The following is a 20,087-nucleotide window of genomic DNA, read 5'->3' on the forward strand; positions in this document are numbered from 1 at the left end:
TAAGAGCTGTTATCATTTTGATAAAAAAAAAACAACCCTTGAAGTCATGCCGAATCCGCTTAAACGCACGGTGATTAGTGACTTGACGGTAACAGGGAAAATATTCCATCTTTTCCAGGCGATTTGTATGGAGTAATCAGGAATCAGAATATATTGGCTCAAATGGCACGTTCCCCGTATGTAGTCGGGGATTTGTGCCTTGCCGTGTGTTATCATCATTTCCGGAGCGGAAGGAAAGGACAAAGAGGTGTGGGGAAGTAGAATTAGAAGGGTGGGAAAAATAACAGCACAAAAGAAAAACAAACAACAGGTAAGTTAAACTCACAAGTAGTTCAACTTGCCTGCGAATGAGCCTAAAGCTCTTTACCACATTGGATTAGAAACTTTAGTATGTCTCTGAGTTTCAGTCGTCCAAACATGGTTTCGTCTATATAAGGACGGCCGAAGACTCGAAATCGCAATTGCACTACCGCTGGACAGTTGCATATCAGATGATATGAGGTTCCGTAGTCGGATTCACAAAGATCACATGAAAAAGACTCAGCGCGCTGAATAGTTGCCATGTGATAATTGAGTTTGCAGTGACCGGTTAAAGCCCTGGTCAGCATGCCGCAGTGGAGCTTCGAAAAATGTAAGAGATTTTTCGAAACCACTGGACATGGTTGTTCTAGAAACGCCTTTGTTTGGCGCCACGTTTGTAGATTTCTCCAATAATTGCGGTGCTCGGACGAAGCCCAGGACCGTATTTTTCCCTTATCTAACTTGTCGAAATTGGCAGCGCGGGCTCAGGACCAACGAAGTCAATCGCTGAACCTGCCCTGGTCAATTCGTCAGCCCATTCATTTCCAGTAATACCGCAATGTCCGGGTACCCAGACAAGGTCGATAGTGTTGACAATGCTTAGTTCTTCGATTTGGGTTCGGCACGCGATCACTAGCTTGGACCGGAATTTGTCTGAGCTAAGGGCCTTGGTTGCAGCCTGACTATCGGAGCAGAAGTTTATAACTCTGCCGGACAAACTCAGTTGAAGGGCCGATTGCACCCCGCACATAATCGCAAAGATTTCTGCTTGGAATACAGTACAGTATCTACCTAGTGAGTGAGATTGTTCCAATCTCATTTCACGACAGTAGACACCAGCACCAGCACGTCCCTCCATCAGAGAACCGTCAGTGTAACAGACCACTTGCGTTTGTTGTTGTCTTTCCATAAAGCCAGACAACCACTCCTCTCGAGAGGGAATCTTCACATGGAATGTCCTGTAAGCAAAACTACATGTGAGTGTAATATCGCTTGGGAGCAAAAATTTCTTCTCCCCATGTAGCAATTTGCGACCACAGTCGTGTTTGACTGATAGCAAGATCAACATGATTACTGTTCCAAAGCCCAGTAACCTGCAGTCTGTATGCACATGATAGTGCTTCTTGTTTGAGGTGTATGCGTAATGGTTTGATATTCAGAAGTGCCTTAAGAGCAGCAGTCGCAGTCGTGGTGAAAGCGCCAGTCAACGCCTTGAGCGCCATTCTTTGCAGATGGTTTAGCTTTGACTGGACTGTCACCACCTCTCCCCTCCGCCACCACACAAGACATCCGTATGACAGTATTGGACGTACAACTGTCGTGTAAATCCAATAGATGTATTTAGGTTTGAGACCCCAGGTCTTTCCAAAAGGTCGTCTGCACTGCCCGAAGGCCATGTACGCTTTCTTGACTCTGAACTCAATGTGAGTAGACCAATTCAGTTTGGAATCCAATATGACTCCAACGTATTTGACTTGATCTGCACACAGTAGCTCAGAATCAAAGAACTGCAAGGGACGAACCCCGGTTGTTATTCGCTTCTTCGTGAAAAGAACCATTGAAGTTTTGCTTGGGTTAACTAATAGTTTAACTTGTCGACACCACTGTTCGACAGCTCTTAATGCCTGTTGCATTAAGTCAAAGATTGTTCTAAAGCAAAATCCAGTAATTAGTATTTGGTAATCGTCAGCAAACCCGTAGGTTGGAAATCCAAGCTCATTGAGTTTCTTCAACAAGCCGTCAGTAACAAAAAAAATTTAAATCTTGGGCACGATCTGTCGTTGAACGCTCATCTCCGTATTTGTTGCTTTTTAAAGCTGGCTTTCATCGAAATGCTTCCCGGATACATTCTGCAATACCTACAAAGAGGACAAAAGAAGCACATGAGAGGTTTTAGCGTACCTAAACAGTTAGACACACAACTTCCAACGGAAAAAGTCTGTTGATGTACGGAGCATCCTGCTGGAACGGATTGCCGATGGAAATCAAACCGAAAAACCGGAAATACGCCTTCAAGAATGCACTGAGGAGAATTACATACTTTTAGTGTAAGCCAATTTGAAAATGTTATAACTCCTAATGTAAACTCTTAACTCTGACCAAAACTTTTCTTCCTGGACCTGATGTACAGTGTAAACTAACAGATTTTCGTAAGCAATAAAATTACAAATTGTAACGTGTTTCGCTATGAAAAATGTCGATTAGCCTTGGTATTGGACAGCTTCGATTCTGTCAACTACGTTCCGGTAGTAAAACTCTGCCCATCGAAATTTTCTGACAATTTGTTTAAAATCTTTCTCTTGGAAACCCGACATGGTCGGGTATGAGTTGCGTTGCGGAGTTGCAAAACCAGGACTTTCGTACATAGATGAGATCAACAAACTCTGTGGTGTGGACAGTACAGTTTCAAATATACGCATTCGGGAAGGTTTCTTGAAGTCTCGGACTATTAAGTAACGAAACTGAACCGCAATACTAAACAATTCGGCCAAAACGCGGGCCCGAGAGCTGTATAACTGGAGTTGATCAAATTCAACGGATGCATCCTTATAGGCGATGAAACGAATATATTGGTTTTCAACCAGCTTTCGGAGCAGAAGTTTTATGCTTCCAGGGATCGCAAAGATATTCATATGGAATACATTTTTTATAGCAAAATACAATAAGATTACAGGTAAACTTGTTTGCAAAAATCATGTTATGGCAGGGAATCTGCAACTATAGCCAGAAGAATCCGATTTTTTTAAACAACCAACAATATGAATGAACAGTTATATAGCAACGAATCCCTGAAAAAACGCGTGTATCCACTCATTAGGTCAACTGGATCCCCTTCAACTTATGGCCAGATTTGCGGAATTGCATCCAGAGTAATGTGTAAACCCCCAAGCTGCCCGGAATCCCGCTCAATAGAAATGCATTGGGGTACCATCAAAACTAGAATAAAGTAGAGTAGATTTGGCTTTATTTCAATGGCCAGATACTAGGAAAAAGCAGCCGGTGAGGTTGACCAGCGATTTCTGCAGAAGTTTATACCACGTTTTAAGATTCATGCATGTAGATGCATGAAGTATATGATTCTTTGAATATCTAAGATGACTCCGAGTTTCTCGGCGTGAATGAAATGCTTTAGTCAAGCAAATTGTTGAATTGAATCGGATGAAGATTACACGCGAACGTGACAGTTGAGCATTTACACAGATTGAACACCATTTTGTGTAGATCACACCACTTACTAAAGCTGGTCTGTTCTCTCTAGAGAAATTTGGTATTTGTTGAACCCTATATCCAACAAAAATGCATGTCGTCGATGAAAAATGAACGTATATCGATGTGGCTTTCTTGCAGGGTGCTAGCAATATGTGTAGATAGATAGTCCTTAAGGCTCAAACAACTTTGGTTGAGCATGTCTAAGTCTACATGTGTACATCTTTATCCATGTTTAATTTATATAATTGTTTTTCTTATATCACATCCCTGAGGATTTAATTTGTTCCACAATTACTCTTCATGTAACTAGATTCATGACTGCGTGCCTCCTCAGGCGACCAGTACTCCTCAGAATTTTTGATCTAGCCACCGCTGCGCTTCTTATTGTCTGGTACCTGCTGGATTGGAGCAGAAATCTACCTTGGTGGGGTTTTTGGACGACATCTTACAACATGCCCCGCCAATCGTACCCATCCTACTAAGTCTCGTAAGTTCGTAATTCATCTTTCTTTTCCATACGCCGTTCTCATTTCCTCCGCCGAAGATCGTTCTCAGCACCTACCTTTCGAATACTTCGAGTACTTTGTACACGACGTACTTGACGCGGTGGTGCGGCTTCCTGTATCTCAATGTTTTGTGAAGTCCATAGTAAGCATGACTTCCGGAGATAATGTGCCTTCTGATCTGCCAACTAGTGCTATTGTCCGCAGTTACCAATTAACCAAAGTAGATAACTCGTCAATTACCCCAAACTAATCGCCAGTTATCACAATAGTTATTGCTGCCCAGACGTGCTATATTGCGCTCAGTTCTTGAAAAAGATTTTGCTTTCCAGTCTTGCTACCGGGTATATCCCGAAAGCATGGCGAGAAATAACTGTTAGATTTATTCCCAAAGGGGGGCGCTCAAGCTATGAAGAAGCCAAGAGTTTTAGGCCTATCAGCTTAAGTTCTTTTCTTCTGAAAGCTTTGGAACGGATAATCGATCATCACATCAGGAACGTTAGTTTAGTTGAATATCCACTGCACAAAATGCAACATGCATTTCAGTGTGGGAAATCCACGATCACTCTGCTTCATGATGTTGTTTACAACATTGAGAAAGCCTTCTCGCTCAAGCAATCTAGCTTGGGTGTATTTCTAGATATTGAGGGTGCTTTTGACAATGTGTCCTTCCAGTCTATTCTGGAAGCGACGCGCGGTCATGGGATACCTGCATGTATCTCAGGTTGGATAAACGCAATGCTTAGTAACCGCATACTTTGCTCGTCACTGCGACAGGCTGAGATACGGAAGTTGAGTATTTGTGGTTGTCCTCAGGGCGGCGTTCTGTCACCTTTGTTATGGAACTTAGTAGCTGACGGCTTGTTGAAGAAACTCAATGAGCTTGGATTTCCAACCTACGGGTTTGCTGACGATTACCAAATACTAATTACTGGATTTTGCATCGGAACAATCTTTGACTTAATGCAACAGGCATTAAGAGCCGTCGAACAGTGGTGTCGACAGGTTAAACTATCAGTTAACCCAAGCAAAACTTCAATGGTTCTTTTCACGAAGAAGCGAATAACAACCGGAGTTCGTCCCTTGCAGTTCTTTGATTCTGAGCTACTGTGTGCAGATCAAGTCAAATACGTTGGAGTCATATTGGATTCCAAACTGAATTGGTCTGCTCACATTGAGTTCAGAGTCAAGAAAGCGTGCATGGCTTTCGGGCAGTGCAGACGAACTTTTGGAAAGACCTGGGGTCTCAAACCTAAATACATCTATTGGATTTACACGACAATTGTACGTCCAATACTGTCATACGGATGCCTTGTGTGGTGGCAGAGGGGAGAGGTGGTGACAGTCCAGTCAAAGCTAAACCATCTGCAAAGAATGGCGCTCATGGCGTTGACTGGTGCTTTCACCACGACTCCGACTGCTGCTCTTGAGGCACTTTTAAATATCAAACCATTACACATACACTTAAAACAAGAAGCACTATCATGTGCATACAGACTGCAGGTTACTGGGCTTTGGAACAGTAATCATGTTGATATTGCTACCAGTCATACACGATTGTGGTCACAAATGGTTACATGGGGTGAAGATATTCTTGCTCCCAGCGACATTACACTCACTTGTAGTTTTCCTAACAGGACATTCCATGTGAAGATTCCCTCTCGAGAGGAGTGGTTGTCTGGCTTTATGGAAAGACAACAACAAACGCAAGTAGTCTGTTACACTGACGGTTCTCTGATGGAGGGACGTGCCGGTGCTGGTGTCTACTGTCGTGAAATGAGATTGGAACAATCTCACTCACTAGGTAGATACTGTACTGTATTCCAAGCAGAAATCTTTGCGATTATGTGCGGGGTGCAATCGGCCCTTCAACTGAGTTTGTCCGGCAGAGTTATAAACTTCTGCTCCGATAGTCAGGCTGCAATCAAGGCCCTTAGCTCAGACAAATCCCGGTCCAAGCTAGTGATCGCGTGCCGAACCCAAATCGAAGAACTAAGCATTGTCAACACTATCTACCTTGTCTGGGTGCCCGGACCTTGCGGTATTACTGGAAATGAATGGGCTGACGAATTGGCCAGGGCAGGTTCAGCGATTGACTTCGTTGGTCCTGAGCCCGCGCTGCCAATGCCGACAAGTTGGATACGGGAAAAAATACGGTCCTGGGCTTCGTCCGAGCACCGCAATTATTGGAGAAATCTGCAAACGTGTCGCCAAACAAAGGCGTTTCTAGAACAACCATGCCCAGTGGTTTCGAAAGATCTCTTACATTTTTCGAAGCTCCACTGCGGCATGCTGACCAGGGCTTTAACCGGCCACTGCAAACTCAATTATCACATGGCAACTATTCAGCGCGCTGAGTCTTTTTCATGTGATCTTTGTGAATCTGACTACGGAACCTCATATCATCTGATATGCAACTGTCCAGCGGTAGCGCAATTGCGATTTCGAGTCTTCAGCCGTCCTTATATAGACGAAACCATGTTTGGTCGACTGAAACTCAGAGACATACTAAAGTTTCTTATCCAATGTGGTAAAGAGCTTTAGGCTTATTCGCAGGCAAGTTGAACTACTTGTGAGTTTAACTTACCTGTTGTTTATTTTTGTTTTGTGCTGTTATTTTTCCCACCCTTCCAATTCTACTTCCTCACACGTCCTTGTCCTTTCCTTCCGCTCAGGAAATGATGAAAACACACGGCAAGGCACAAATCCCCGACTATGTACGGGGAACGTGCCATTTGAGCCAATATATTCTGATTCCTGACTTAACGGAAGGCCCCGACTCAGTGACACTGGTTGGGTTGTTAGTCAGGATTCCCTTCAAGCAAGCGATGCGATTGAGAAAATATTTTCGTGCATAAGATGTTTGAATAGTTTATTGACTGTAGGATACGTAAATGTTCTAGGCGTTTAAACTCTGGGTAATCGTTTATCGAGATTGTTTCACCGGCAACAACTTGAACTCCGGACAGCCGGCTGTCGGGAGTGTTGACGACAATGTAAAATGGACCGTAAACAATGAGTTTAAAAGTGGTATTATGGTACATTAAGATTACCTAATACTAACTAACTCTCTATCATATTACCAATTATTTTTCCCCTTGGTCTAATACTAATCAAATAATTTTAGTTTTTCCTTCATTTTGTAGTAGCGCATTAATGCCGCTACTTGCAAAAGTGTTCATGTTCTATGGAATTTCCTATATACATGGCGCAATCGTGCGTAAAACCGCCGATTGCGTCAAAGCACATAACGTGCTCCCCTCCCATTTATATCACAATTAGTCATATCTCTTCCTCCTAATAGCGTGGCAGAATTTATAAATGGTCCTTATTGGTATAATCACAAGCATAAAGAGATCCCGTAGCTTGAAATATTTTACCTCGTTCGAGTAAACGTTGCGATATTACAATGAAGACGCGAAACAGAAAAAAATAGAAATGCTGCGTTCCTAAACGATATTAACATCATGTACGAATCAAACACCCCCCGTTTCCAAATAGTACCTACTTATTCTTAGCTCAGTATAATTGACTGATGAGTTAATGGACTAAAAGTAAAACATTAAATGTGACCATAAAACATTTGTTCCTCGTGCTGAAATGATTGCCGCAAATTGGTAATTGGATTTGAATTGATCTTGCGAATTGTCAATTCTCCACCCTCATACATAATTCAAAAGTCATTCACTCAGATAAGACCATGCGTATTTCCCACACGCATTAAAGACCAAGTGGATTCGTTTCCTAGTTGGTCAAATAAACACTAAACAAACAAATAAATTAGTTTGCTCAGTCTAAAGAAATGTCAGCAGAACAACGTTAAAATATTGTACACAAATGGTGTGCAGAACCCGGAATGTCACTGAAAAAGTTGGCAAAAAGCAGGAAGCAGTAAGCGAGAAAGCCGAGATTCGGTCAGGATGTCACGTTTGAAGATGAACCGAAAACAGATCGAAAAAACTCTTGCTAACCCTCGTTTGGATCAACGTATACTGACGACGTTCGAGCAAAAGAAGGAGGTTTCAATGCGTGATATGGCCAAAAAAGGCTAATGTTCATCGTGCTAAAGAACGTTTGCATCTTAAGAAATATAAGAAGAAAAAGCAGCCAAGACGCAGTCCGAAACAAGAAGCTCATGTGCAAAGTGAAAAAGTTGTACGATATGATACCTGCTGGAAATTCGAGCCTACGGGACACAATTTATTTAGTGCAAGAAGGCAACTATTGAAAATGAGCCAGTCTGAGACATCATCTCGAAAAAAAATTTTAAGATTGTTTTGATCTGCCAAGCTATTTACAGCTACGGTTAGATTTCGCAACACTAGTTGAAGTGTTAAAGGGAAGTGTTTCGATGAACAGCGGACCAAGGAATAGGTTTGTTCCAGTACCAGGAGAAACTGGAAGTACTCCGGAGAAATTCTTCTTCTGGTAGCAAACCGGAGTAAGAAGGATCAGATATTTTTTGCTCCTGTTTACTCCGGAGTGACTTCCGTGTCCTGGAACAAACCTAATGATTACAAACACTACTTCTACTCATTCTCGTTGCCAAGCACTAAATCTTCAAGACGATGCAGTGCCAAAAGCTGTATTTAATTAGTAGTGGTACTTTAAATACCATTAAGTACATTTAGTACTGTCATTGTTTAAGAAGTACTCGACATTCTTACAGTTATTTAACTGAAGAAAGATTTTAGATACCTTATGTATTTAGATTATTAATGCACTTGAAATACACAAAGTATTTTAAGCACTGTGAACATGTACTTTAAATATTTTAAGTTGTTTCACAATGAGAATAATTACATTAAGTACGAGGATGACTCTAATTATGTACAAAGGAATTATTCTTAAAAACTACGATTATTTATTTTAACCATATCTAAACCATACGTTGCACTTCATCCTACTAGTGCTCGGATCTGGAGGTACTGATCATTTCGAAATTGGATTGGTGTAGGATCTGATAAATCTTACAAATATCCATTGTTCAAGCGACGACGAACCAGATTTCGGTAAAAGTTTGTGTTATACCTACCCAGTTATTCCATGATCATATAGACATTAGACAGAACTGGTGGAAGGTTTGACACCTTCTTAAAATATTGCTCCAATAAATTTATATGTAACGTGCATGCGAACCCAAGTGATGGGATAAACCCAGTCAACTTACATAACTAATGAATAGATGACGTTTTTTTTTTTCAAATAAACGAAAAAATTAATGAAAGTTAATTACAAAACAAACAAAAAATCAAATAACACTGAAAGATATGTTCTATCTATAGAAGAGATTCCGTTTATGATGATAACATTGAACGAACTGCTTAAGGTCAACGAAAACATTCGTTCGTAAATTTTGAAGATGTTCCAAAACGAGTGGGATAAGGGACCTAAAAACGAAGACTTACACAGCTCTGCTACAGAATTGTAAAAAAGTACAAATCTACTGAATTTGTATAAAAATACAGAATTTGTGCAAATTAAAAAATAAAATGTTAGTAAGACTAATCCTATATTTGTACAGATTGGGGGTTAGCGAGTGGAAAAAAACATACCAAAATAAAAAATTGCTTACTACTTTTGTTCCGGATCAGATTTAAAACATACAGCCACAAACAAAATTTGAGTCTTTTAGAGTTTGATGAAGACCAATTTGGCTTTTCACGATAATCCTAGATTGTAAATTTGTTGACTACACACTCTATCAGAAGCGTAAAAATAAACTAGTGATGTATGTTTTGTTTGTGTATGGAAAGTTTGTGGTTTGTTGCTAAATTTGGCCTAATCGTTTCGCTCTACGATTTGGTTCTATGCTTACTGGAGTGTCGTTTTTTATGAGCGGCTAAAAATAATCGTAAACAAAAGATATTAATTTTCATAATAAGCGACAGGGTTTTCAACTATAAATAGCGAAGGGGAGCATTGAGAAGGGATGTCGAATAGAAGAAAAAACGGGGGATATTTCATTGAAGAGAAATAGGAAACAACTTCAAAAAACAATAATAACTCTTGGTAGAACACACCTTTCGGTGGATAGTATTGTTGGCCTCTGCCTTCACCATACCCATGCGCTGGCACTCTGGAACTATTGGATGGTCGACTGCCACCAGTGGAAGACGACGGTTGCCCACTACGACGTTCGCCGTGACCGTCACCACCTCCGCCTCCTCTGCTTCTACCTCCACCAGCAGCATTCCCACCTCCACCACCACGAGAACGTTCATTATGCGGCGCAGGAACACTTCTCGGCCCGTGGCCATTGTGGTGACGCTGTAAAAACACGGTTAATTACAGCTCTACTCGTTTGTCTAAAACATTGAAACTCACCATTCGCCTCAACGTATTCATCGGTCGGCGCAAGGTATCGGTGATCCGCCTAGCCGGTGGTTTCTTCGGATTCGAACTGGGTGTATGAACCGCACAGCACTTTATGAATATTCCCATGAAGATGACGAACAGAATGCTGATCAGACAAACCATGTACCAATTCTCCGTCACCCACTGGGCGACAGTTTGCAGTGTTTTCGGATTGAATAGCATGTTCTTAAGCCGCACCAGCGGTCCTTCGGCGTCGATGGCACGGCATTTTAAAAATACATCACAGTAACCCTGGTCGAGGTGAATAGGGAGAAGAGAATATCGATTAATACTGGGACATTCTGTAAAATCAGAAGTCTACAATAAAACTCTACTTTTTGGTCGTTCAAACAATAACAACTATTACTTATGTTGTAATGAATTCAACTTAAAACACAAAGTAGCTCACTTGGAAGTTATCACATGGTGATCCTGGCCGCAAGCTAATACCACCGTCTGGCAGACCGTAAAGGTGAGCGAATTCACTCGTGCTCCGGCACGTATTGGTATCGTTCCCGTTCTGGCATGCCAGCTCGCACAGCTTACGCTTGTCGATGTTAGGAATGATGTGGGACGTTAGGAAGCACTCGGACATATTCCACAGCAGACAGATCGACCCAGAACAGTCGCCCTTGATGCACAGCTGGGTACCTGTCGGGAAATTCAAGGGGTGAAGCTGACGATGCAATACATTATATATGTACACCAATCAAATCATTACCGTTATTGCACTTGGTCTTATCGTCACGCGGCTTCGGTTCCGGACATTCGGCGGTCGTCCCGTTACAGGTCGAACTCCAGGAACATTCCGTTTCCTCTTTACAGGTCACATTGGCGTAGCTGGAAACGAATTTGCACGTGTTGCTATCACAACACGGACCTTGCGATGGACTGCACTGTGTGTGTGCCTTTCTGGTGCAACCCTTGGCAGTTGCATTCAGTCCTAGATCCACCTCGCCGATGACACGCGGATAGCAACATTTGTCCGAACATTCCTCGTCGTTGAAGCCACAATCGCATTCTTCGCCTATCTCAACAATCTTGTTGCCACAGAACGCGCCTTCCGATGCTTGGAAGCAGTTTCGCTTTTTGCTGTCCTCGATGGCATCTAGCACATTGGAGATGTTCCGAACCGAACAGGTGGAAAATTTACTATTATTCGGCCGGTCTCCGCTGGTGGCACTGGCAAACATGATGAAATTCCCATTGATACCTCCAGGACGACACTCAGCTGGGTAGTCATGCTGCAATGAATCGTGTTTAAGTAAGCTTTTTGTGTGAATTAAAATATAACTGAACTCACCGGTGACCCAAAATTGTGCCCGATTTCATGTGCCAGCGTTAACTGGGAAACTTTTGGCGGAACACGGCTATTGTAGTTAACGAATGTGATGATACCCGTGTTTAAGGAACGTTTGGTGCTCTGGTACAATCCCGCAACCGTTTCGGTGTAGGTTTTGTACTTTTCACAAATGCCACCGGACGCACCGGAAGCGGAAGCGACCCAGGCAAGACCGAGGGTTCCGCCAGTGAAATCTCTGTGGGAAGCAAATTTAAAACAGTATTAGTATTGATGTTTGATACAAACAGCACCTCACACTCACCTGTAGGTGAACACATAGGCAAGACAAAAAATCTCGTGATTCCCAAGCGAGTGTAGATTCAGAAAGTTCGAGACGTCAATGTTCTCCATGCAGAAAGGATTCGATTCTCCGTTGTAGTTTTCATTGCAGGCGGAGTCATCGTCAATTTTAATTCTTTGGACCTGGAACAACAAGCAGACCTGAAGCTCAATTTAATCCAAAGTATTTCAATAAGGGGCGCTTACCTCAAAACGAATGTTCCGGTGCTCTATCCGTCCGTCAAATTTTGTATTGCGATAGATGTAGTTTACCGCCGTCACGTGGTGGGCAATAAGCGACAGGATTTCCTCGCGAGTTTTCTCATCAATCTCCGACTTACGTCCCCGGTCATGCTGGAAGAGTCATGAAAAATATGCCAGATGTAGTAGCCATAGTGCCTTGATAACCGAAGGAGATGTGAGATTGGTAAGCTCAACGAAATTTGGAACCATTACATGTGTCACAAACACATAAACCGGAAACGAATATGTGAAACATGTCTCGAATTAGCATCGCCAGCTGTATTCATTTTCTGCTTTCATCGAAACCACAAACGATAAATTTAAGCGCACCATATTCATCCTGGTGCTAATAAGCTCAAGTTTGATTGCGAACACCCTTCGGAAGAACACTCGTGTTCCTTGTGTCAGCACATCCGAAATACACAAATGCGAAACTGTGATCGGCCGCCGACTCATCCACTAGGCAGCATTCGTAGTCAGCCTGTCGACTTCACACACGATAGAGTCATCCATTAAAACAAACGAAGAAATTTATCATTATGCCTCCCAGAAGTGGAATAAATAAATCATGTCGTAATTTATTATCCTTACGCGAAGGCGCTGCTAGCTGCGGTCATGAAAGGCAAACTAAAGCTAACCCATCGTCTGCGGTCAGCCAAATGAAGGCCATATACATTTTCGCTGTGCAACAACGGAGCGGAGAATTCGCCACGACAAGTAGTATCCAAATATGCTATGGTGGAATACCGATGTTCAGCTGGAATACCGATGTTTAGCTGGAAACGGAACGTAGGACTATGGGTTTCCGTGCTTGTGAACCCTTTTTTGCTTATATTGCGATTATTTAGATGCAGACAATTGAAGTTTAAGAATACAAAGTGAAAGAATTCAGAGAGTTCAGTTAGATTAGTAGCAAATAAAACTTTTAACCGAATGCGGGTAAGAAGAAATAATAAATTTAGAAAATATCAATGATTTAGGTTCAAACAGTGATCAGCTGGCTAAAAGATACTGAACATTCAAAACAGTACTTTAAAAACTTCAACATTGAAATTCGAATGTCGGTGTTACCTCTTAACGGGACTTCAGTATCAAATCAACTGAACCTTATATCACATAATGTTTTACTTTTATTCTGTTACCCATTTTTTCCTATTTGGGCAAACTTTGCCACTTCGACCAATATATGGTTATCTTTTGGAGATGCCCCTATTTGCTATACATGTTAAAAATACCCGTCTCCAGTTTTTAGGCTCGCATTGTATAGGAAAGTATTCGATGCAAATGAAGAAATTTTGGTTGAGTAACTGTAGTCATAGCCTATTGTACGATAATCGTGGCTGCGGTCCTCTAGGAGGTTGATAGGAGTCCATTTTCTTTCTCCGGACAAAACCACCCTAGAGGCCCATAGCATAAACGTCCAGCAACTATGAATTTATTTGGTTTTGTGTAGGAATAAAAGGTCAAAGTAGTTCCATTAAGGTAACATCAATGTTAGAAACTTACTTAACCCTAGTTTTGTAGCTTTCAAAAAAGTGGCATAACAGATCCACGTGAAATGCCTTGGGTATGTTTACTTGTGAATATTAGTATTGATGCATGTCTTATATCCGACCACACCAATCACGAAATTTGTGCTCTCATTGTCAATACGACTATTAATAACATAAATAGAAAATACGCCTAGTGTTCGGCATATTTGCCGCATAATGAATCATCAACCTTCTGATAATTTCAAAAGCGTTGTATCATACTTGGACAGAAATGGGTTTTCACTCATAATCGGCGATGATAACCACCACATAATTTTGGACAGCTCAAATATCAAATTGAGAGGCACTGAACTCATGGAATACTTAAGCAGTACCGATCTGCATACACTAAGGTTTTTTTTACGTTCGTAAAAACGCGTTTATTAAAAAACAGCATTTATTAAAAAATCCACGTAAGAAAAAAACTTTGTTCTCAATATAAGAATAGTTGCTTCCGCAAAGTTTTAGCTCTGTTCAAACCACGAAACTTTGCTCAAAGCACCATTTTTTTTATTTGGTTATTTCGGAGGTATGAAGTGTCTTCTATTGAGCCCCGTTTTGCATTCTATGTTAACCACTTTTATTTCAGGTTCTTGCAAAGTTTAAAACAAATGCAAAATTTTTTACATTGCCACAGTTACCATTTGATTGTAATGTTTTACTGCAAAGTTTTATCTCAGTTCTGAAGTACTTTTCAGGATGGATGTGGCAGACCAGAATGTAGGACTCAGTATTTACTAGTTAGACCAATTATTTATAACAAAACTAGGAATATTTCATCCACAGACTCTTGTTGGCTACAGCGTCATATCGCCAATGCCGGGCGTATCGTATAGCTCCATCTTTGTTGGTCTTAGGCGGCGTCCTTCCAGTTTCCCCGCACGTTCAGTGTTAAGGGGTCCCAGGTCTTCTTCTAATGCGTATAGCCAACGTGTTCGTTGCCTCCCACGAAGTCGTCGTCCTCTTCCTGCCTCCCTGCTGAATATTGTTTACGTAATTCTTTCTTCCGACATTCGTACCACATGACCAGCCCATTGCAGTCTGCCGCATGTTATCTGTTTAACATAACGCTGTTTTGTATACTTGGTACAACTCATTTCGCATATCCCGCCGACTATTGCTCGCAGCACATTACGCTCAAAGACTCCGAATGCTCTCCTATCTGCCTCCCTCAACGTTCAAGCTTCGTGGCCATAAAGAGCGACAGGGAGGATCAGTGTCTTGTATAAGGCGAATTTTGTTGACGTTTATAGGTTACGGGACCTAAACTGGTTACGTAGACCATAAAAGGCCCTGTTGGTAGCTGCATTTCGCCTTTTTACTTCACAGGAAACATCGTTGGTGTACCAAGATAAACGAGTTCTTCGGCCACTTCAAACATGTCACCATCAAGCACTACCTCGGAACCAACACCACTAGACCTGCCTCTCTCTTTACCTGCCGACCATGTACTTTGTCTTGGCTGAGTTGATGACTAAGCCTATCCTCGCCGTGTCCCTCTTAACAGGCACGAAGGCATCTTCCACTGCTCTATGATCGACTTCAATTACATCAATATCGTCGGCAAAACCAACGAGCATACGCGACCCTCTGTAATTAGCGCACTCCAGTCTGTGTCCTTTCTTGTACATGGGGTAAATGAGTTCATCCAGCCAGGGAATAGGACTATATTTGTTTCCCTACAAAAATGAAACTAAAACCGTAATTTTTTTAGATTTATGACTAATTGACAAACAGTTTAAAGAGAGTTTATGATAAACTAGGTTCTGCATTAAATTGGTTTTGTCTTGATTTCCATTGGTAATTTGGGTCAGCTCATTGGTATTCTCACCGTCAGCTCACTCACGAAGAGGTATTTTAGAATAGGTGACTATCGAGTGACCGTCGTTACCCAGGTGACTCTCAGAATATCATTTTTTTTACAAATTTTTAAACAAAATTAGCCTTATGATTTTATAATCCCAGATGACGGTTATCAGAAAACCTCCAAAATTTCAATATGGGTGTCGTTTGAAAGGGAGTGGTGCGTAGATAACGGAATCTGATGAATGACACCATTTCGAAAATCAAAATGGCGACTTCCAGATAACACAATGTGGGAGTAATTTTAAAAAGGGCGTTAAATTAACAAAAATCGATGATCGGTACGATTTTCAAATTCAAAATGATGGCTTTTGGATACTGCAGAACACAGTGGACTCATTGCTAAAAAAACTTGAAAAGAGGAAATATGTACGCATTAGTGATTGAATGACGGTATTTTGGAATTCCAGATGGCGACCACCCACAAAGCCTACAGGGGCATTGTGCAAATCGAGCCTCAGCTGTTTTACAACAACAAAAAGGACACGACATTTCAATTGCGGTCATGTAGCTCTGTTTTAACTAACAAAACTTGGCGTTTTTTTAATTTTCATGTGTGTTCGATAGAGGCACATATTGCTACGGAGCACTTTTTCGAAAAAAAATCTAAAAAAAATGGTTTTTGTTAGCTACAATAATTAATTACTTAAACAATTAGGGGTATTATTATGTTTGTGGTTTTGTCAGTCTGATCAGATGTTCCCCTATTTACAATTAAATAGTTGTCGTGGAAGAAGTTGATGAGTAGAGAAAGTGAATATTTTGAGCAAGACATGAGAGCAAACTATCCAGCTAGCAAAAGACAATAATTTTCTTCTACCAAGTTGGTACGGAAAACTAGATTAGGATAATTGTTGCCGTCGACGATTAGTACATCATTGTTTTAATTAGTTTTATTTTTGCGCAAAAGCAAATTATTTTTAAACAAATTGACAAAAAAGTCACACATTAAATGTGTCCATGCTGTTCGCAAGTGCTGTGGATCAATGATTCGTAATTTGGTAATAAATCATTAGTCAAACTAGTGAATACTGAGTACTGCGATATGGTGTGCCACCTTCACCCCGAAGAATTACTTCAGACATGAAATAAACTTCGCAGTAAAGCAATATAATCATATGGTAACTGTATCAAAACTATGCCATTGTAAAGATTTTACATTTGTTTTAAACATTACATGCACCTGAAATAAAAGTGATTAAAATGAAATTCGAAACGGGATTCAATAGAAAACACTTTATATCTCCGAAATTTATAAATAAAAAAATGGTGCTTTAGTCAAAGTTTCGTGGCTTGAACAGAGCTAAAGCTTTGTATCGAATCCGACCAGTAAAGTTTTTTCATGCGCGGAGTTTTGAAGTAACGGGGTTTTTTTATTACACGTTTTGGGGAGTTTTGAATGAACACGGTTTTTACGCGGGATTTGAAAAACCGCGGGTAATTTAAAAAAAAACCGCGTAAAAACTTCTGTGTATACTCAATGTAGGAAATTGCACGATCTGGCAGGGAAAAGGTGTTAGAAGAAACTCTCTGCTCTGGTGGTATTACGTATTAGTTGACAAACTGGCTCGTGCCCAAAAACGAGCTCGAACCATCGTTATCTGATCATAAGTACATCGTATTTAATCATATAAACGTCTCACTGCAAATCTTCACATATTGTAATCGCAAATCTATGAACAGGAACCTCGACGAAGACGACTTGAAGGTCGTGTATAAAACAAACTCACCCATATCAGCAGCATATCAAGAGGCTTGTCCGTTTCGAGTTATGCGTTCTTCTAGAGGAACACCTTGGTGGAATACCGAACTTATTCGACTCAAAAAGGTATGCAGAAGAGCATGAAATCGAAGACGCAGCAACGGGTCGGATGCCTTTAAGTTGGCTACAGAAATGCCCTTCGATCCTCTGAGCGAAGTGTTTGAGAAAGCCTCTGCACAAATGTCTCAAGTCTCAACGAGACCCAGTAGATTAGATAAGTTACTATCGAAATCGAAAGGATTTCATGTCAGTTCGATAAGAACTGCTAATGGTGAATACTCGTTTGACGAAGATGTAGTTCTCAATTGTGTTTTTGACACACAGGCTGTACGAACCCATCACTGACGACTGCCCCTGAGTTCTTTTCAGGTAGTTCTGATTCTTGGGCAGTTGCTCGTAAAATTGTGACAACCGAATCGATCAAATGGGCGATTGAAAGTTTTAATCCGTATAAGTCTCCGGGAAATGATGGAATCATTCCAGTTATACTTCAAAGCGAATATGAATACTTCAAGCATATTTTAAAAAAAGTTCTTATTTGTAGTCTTGAAACAGGTTACATTCCATTAGCGTGGCGGGAAATAACTGTAAAATTCATTCCCAAAGCTAACAGTATCACCTATGAGGAGGCAAAGAGCTCTAGACCGATCAGTCGGACCTCCTTCCTGCTCAAATCAGTGGAACGTTTAATTTAATTTCAGGATGTTAGCTTGGACGAGCACCCGTTGTATGCAATGCAACATGAATACCAGCGGGCGAAGTCTACTACCACTCTGTTACACAATGCTGTCTACAACATCGAAAAACATATGTCGTAAAAGCAATCAAGTTTACAAGTTGTTCTTGATATTGAACATGCTTTTGACAAAGTCTCTCTTGAATTCATTTTGGAAGGACCACGAGGTCATGGAGTACCTTAAAATATCACGAACTGGATACACGCAATACTTAGCAACCGACATCTGTGCTCATCGTTAAGATAAGTAGAGATAAGCAAACTGAGTGTCTGCGAATTTCCTGAAGGTGGTGTGCTGTCACCACCTTCAGGAAATCTATTAAGGGGGTTTACTCATAAAAAGGCGGAATTGTTCGTGAAAAATAGAAATTTTTAAAATTTTTATTGCAAATGAATAAAAAAACCTCGATTGGAAATTCATGTCGAAAACTCAACGTATGGGTTAGGTATTTTTCACATACAATGTGTAGGCAAAGTTTGAAAGAAGTTAGGTAGTTTTTGAATAGCAGGTAACAACGCAAATCATGTTTTTCCAGAGACGTTCTACAAAAAGCTTCGTCACCGAGTCATTTGTCGATATTTGTGCATAGAAAAATACAGCTTGTTATTGAAATGATACACTATAATGTACAAAAGTTTTGATCAATTCGCTCCATGCAAAGTTCTAAAAAAATTGCAAAAAGAATTTTTTTCACGCTGAAACCCTTACACCATCCCCCCCCCTTAAATCACTCTATTTTTGATCAGACAGTCAGGCTGCTCTGAAAGCACTTAGTTCGGCAGATTTAAGATCAAAATAAGTAATCGCATGTCGAACTCAAATCGAAGAACTTTGCATTTTAAATGCTATTTACCTCTTATGGGTACCCGGTCATTCCGGAAATGAATGGACGCACGAATTGGCAAGAGCTGGCGCTGCAACTGACTTCTTTGGTCCAGAATCAGTTCTAGCTATCCGGATTTTTGGGTCTCCATACATAGATGAAGGAGGATAAGCTATTGTTCCTAACCCTGTGTTGTAAATAGTTTAAGCTGAATTTGAATAAAAAAAAATCTCTCCGGGTTGGCAAAGCTGTATTATCGTGCAACATGATGCCAAACTATGTTGCCATTCACCTTTGATACAGAACGCCTGTCCCTTACCTCCCCATGGTGACAACCGGGGTACCTTATGTCGTTTTTGCTTAAACTCGGGACTGGGCCGGGTTCTATCCCCAAGCGGTATTAGTTCATTAACTTAGACAGGTTGACGGATTGGAGCCTGTCTCAGTTTCGTTTCTAGCGGGAGTGGCATTAGTGAAGATCTGCTGGGATCTGTGGTCGTGTGCTGACAGGGAAGGAAAATAAACGACGCGAGCGTGAAACTAGTGTATCCGTCATGCAAAGTGAATCTTGCGACACAGTTAATGGTTATTTTGGGCAGCTCAAAATTATTTCTTTTGTAGGTTCGGCTTGTATACAATCCTCGATTAATATTTGTTTCTCTTTTGCTTGTTTTCATTCCGTAAAAATATTTGAAATTTCAATTGAGACATATTCTCGTTATTTACCGTGACGGTTTCAGTAATATCAGTAAGTTCAGTTCAATACCGAAATTGCAACCAAGGACGGTCACACGAGCTAAGTATAAAGTAGAAAAAACACTCCCATTACAAAAAAGATGGCCGGCTGTCCGGAGTTCGAGTTAAGCGATTACAAATTTCGGAAATCGAAACGACTTTCGTGCATAAAAACGTCTTGTGGTCCTAGCACCTAATTCTCAAACGATTATAGATACCAAACTAGCTCGTGGTTTTAACAATAATCCGACGGCCGGTTGTTTGAAGTTGAAATTGATGTAGTTTAGGGAAAAAGTAACTCACTCTCGATGGCCGACTATCCAGACCTTAAACACAAGAAAACATAACTAAATATCTTTTTGCTCTGTATATACGTGTGCTCGGAAACTAACCATCCCACC

The 20,087-nt window shown here is 41.0% G+C and overlaps 1 protein-coding gene across 1 annotated transcript in view; it reads right to left on the reverse strand.

Moving 5' to 3' along the window:
- The window catches only part of LOC131696206 (disintegrin and metalloproteinase domain-containing protein 10-like), a gene marked incomplete at its 5' end in the record, with an annotated part of 36,739 nt that overhangs the window by 11,183 nt on the left and 5,469 nt on the right, over positions 1 to 20,087 (reverse strand). The window contains 7 exons of the mRNA XM_058984749.1: positions 10,037 to 10,283; positions 10,341 to 10,622; positions 10,780 to 11,021; positions 11,092 to 11,614; positions 11,674 to 11,908; positions 11,975 to 12,135; positions 12,199 to 12,345. Of these exons, the coding sequence (XP_058840732.1) occupies positions 10,037 to 10,283; positions 10,341 to 10,622; positions 10,780 to 11,021; positions 11,092 to 11,614; positions 11,674 to 11,908; positions 11,975 to 12,135; positions 12,199 to 12,345 (1,837 nt within the window). The remainder of the gene's footprint in view (positions 1 to 10,036; positions 10,284 to 10,340; positions 10,623 to 10,779; positions 11,022 to 11,091; positions 11,615 to 11,673; positions 11,909 to 11,974; positions 12,136 to 12,198; positions 12,346 to 20,087) is intronic.

This window comes from Topomyia yanbarensis, unplaced genomic scaffold (assembly GCF_030247195.1).
Source record: "Topomyia yanbarensis strain Yona2022 unplaced genomic scaffold, ASM3024719v1 HiC_scaffold_92, whole genome shotgun sequence".
Lineage (NCBI taxonomy): Eukaryota > Metazoa > Arthropoda > Insecta > Diptera > Culicidae > Topomyia > Topomyia yanbarensis.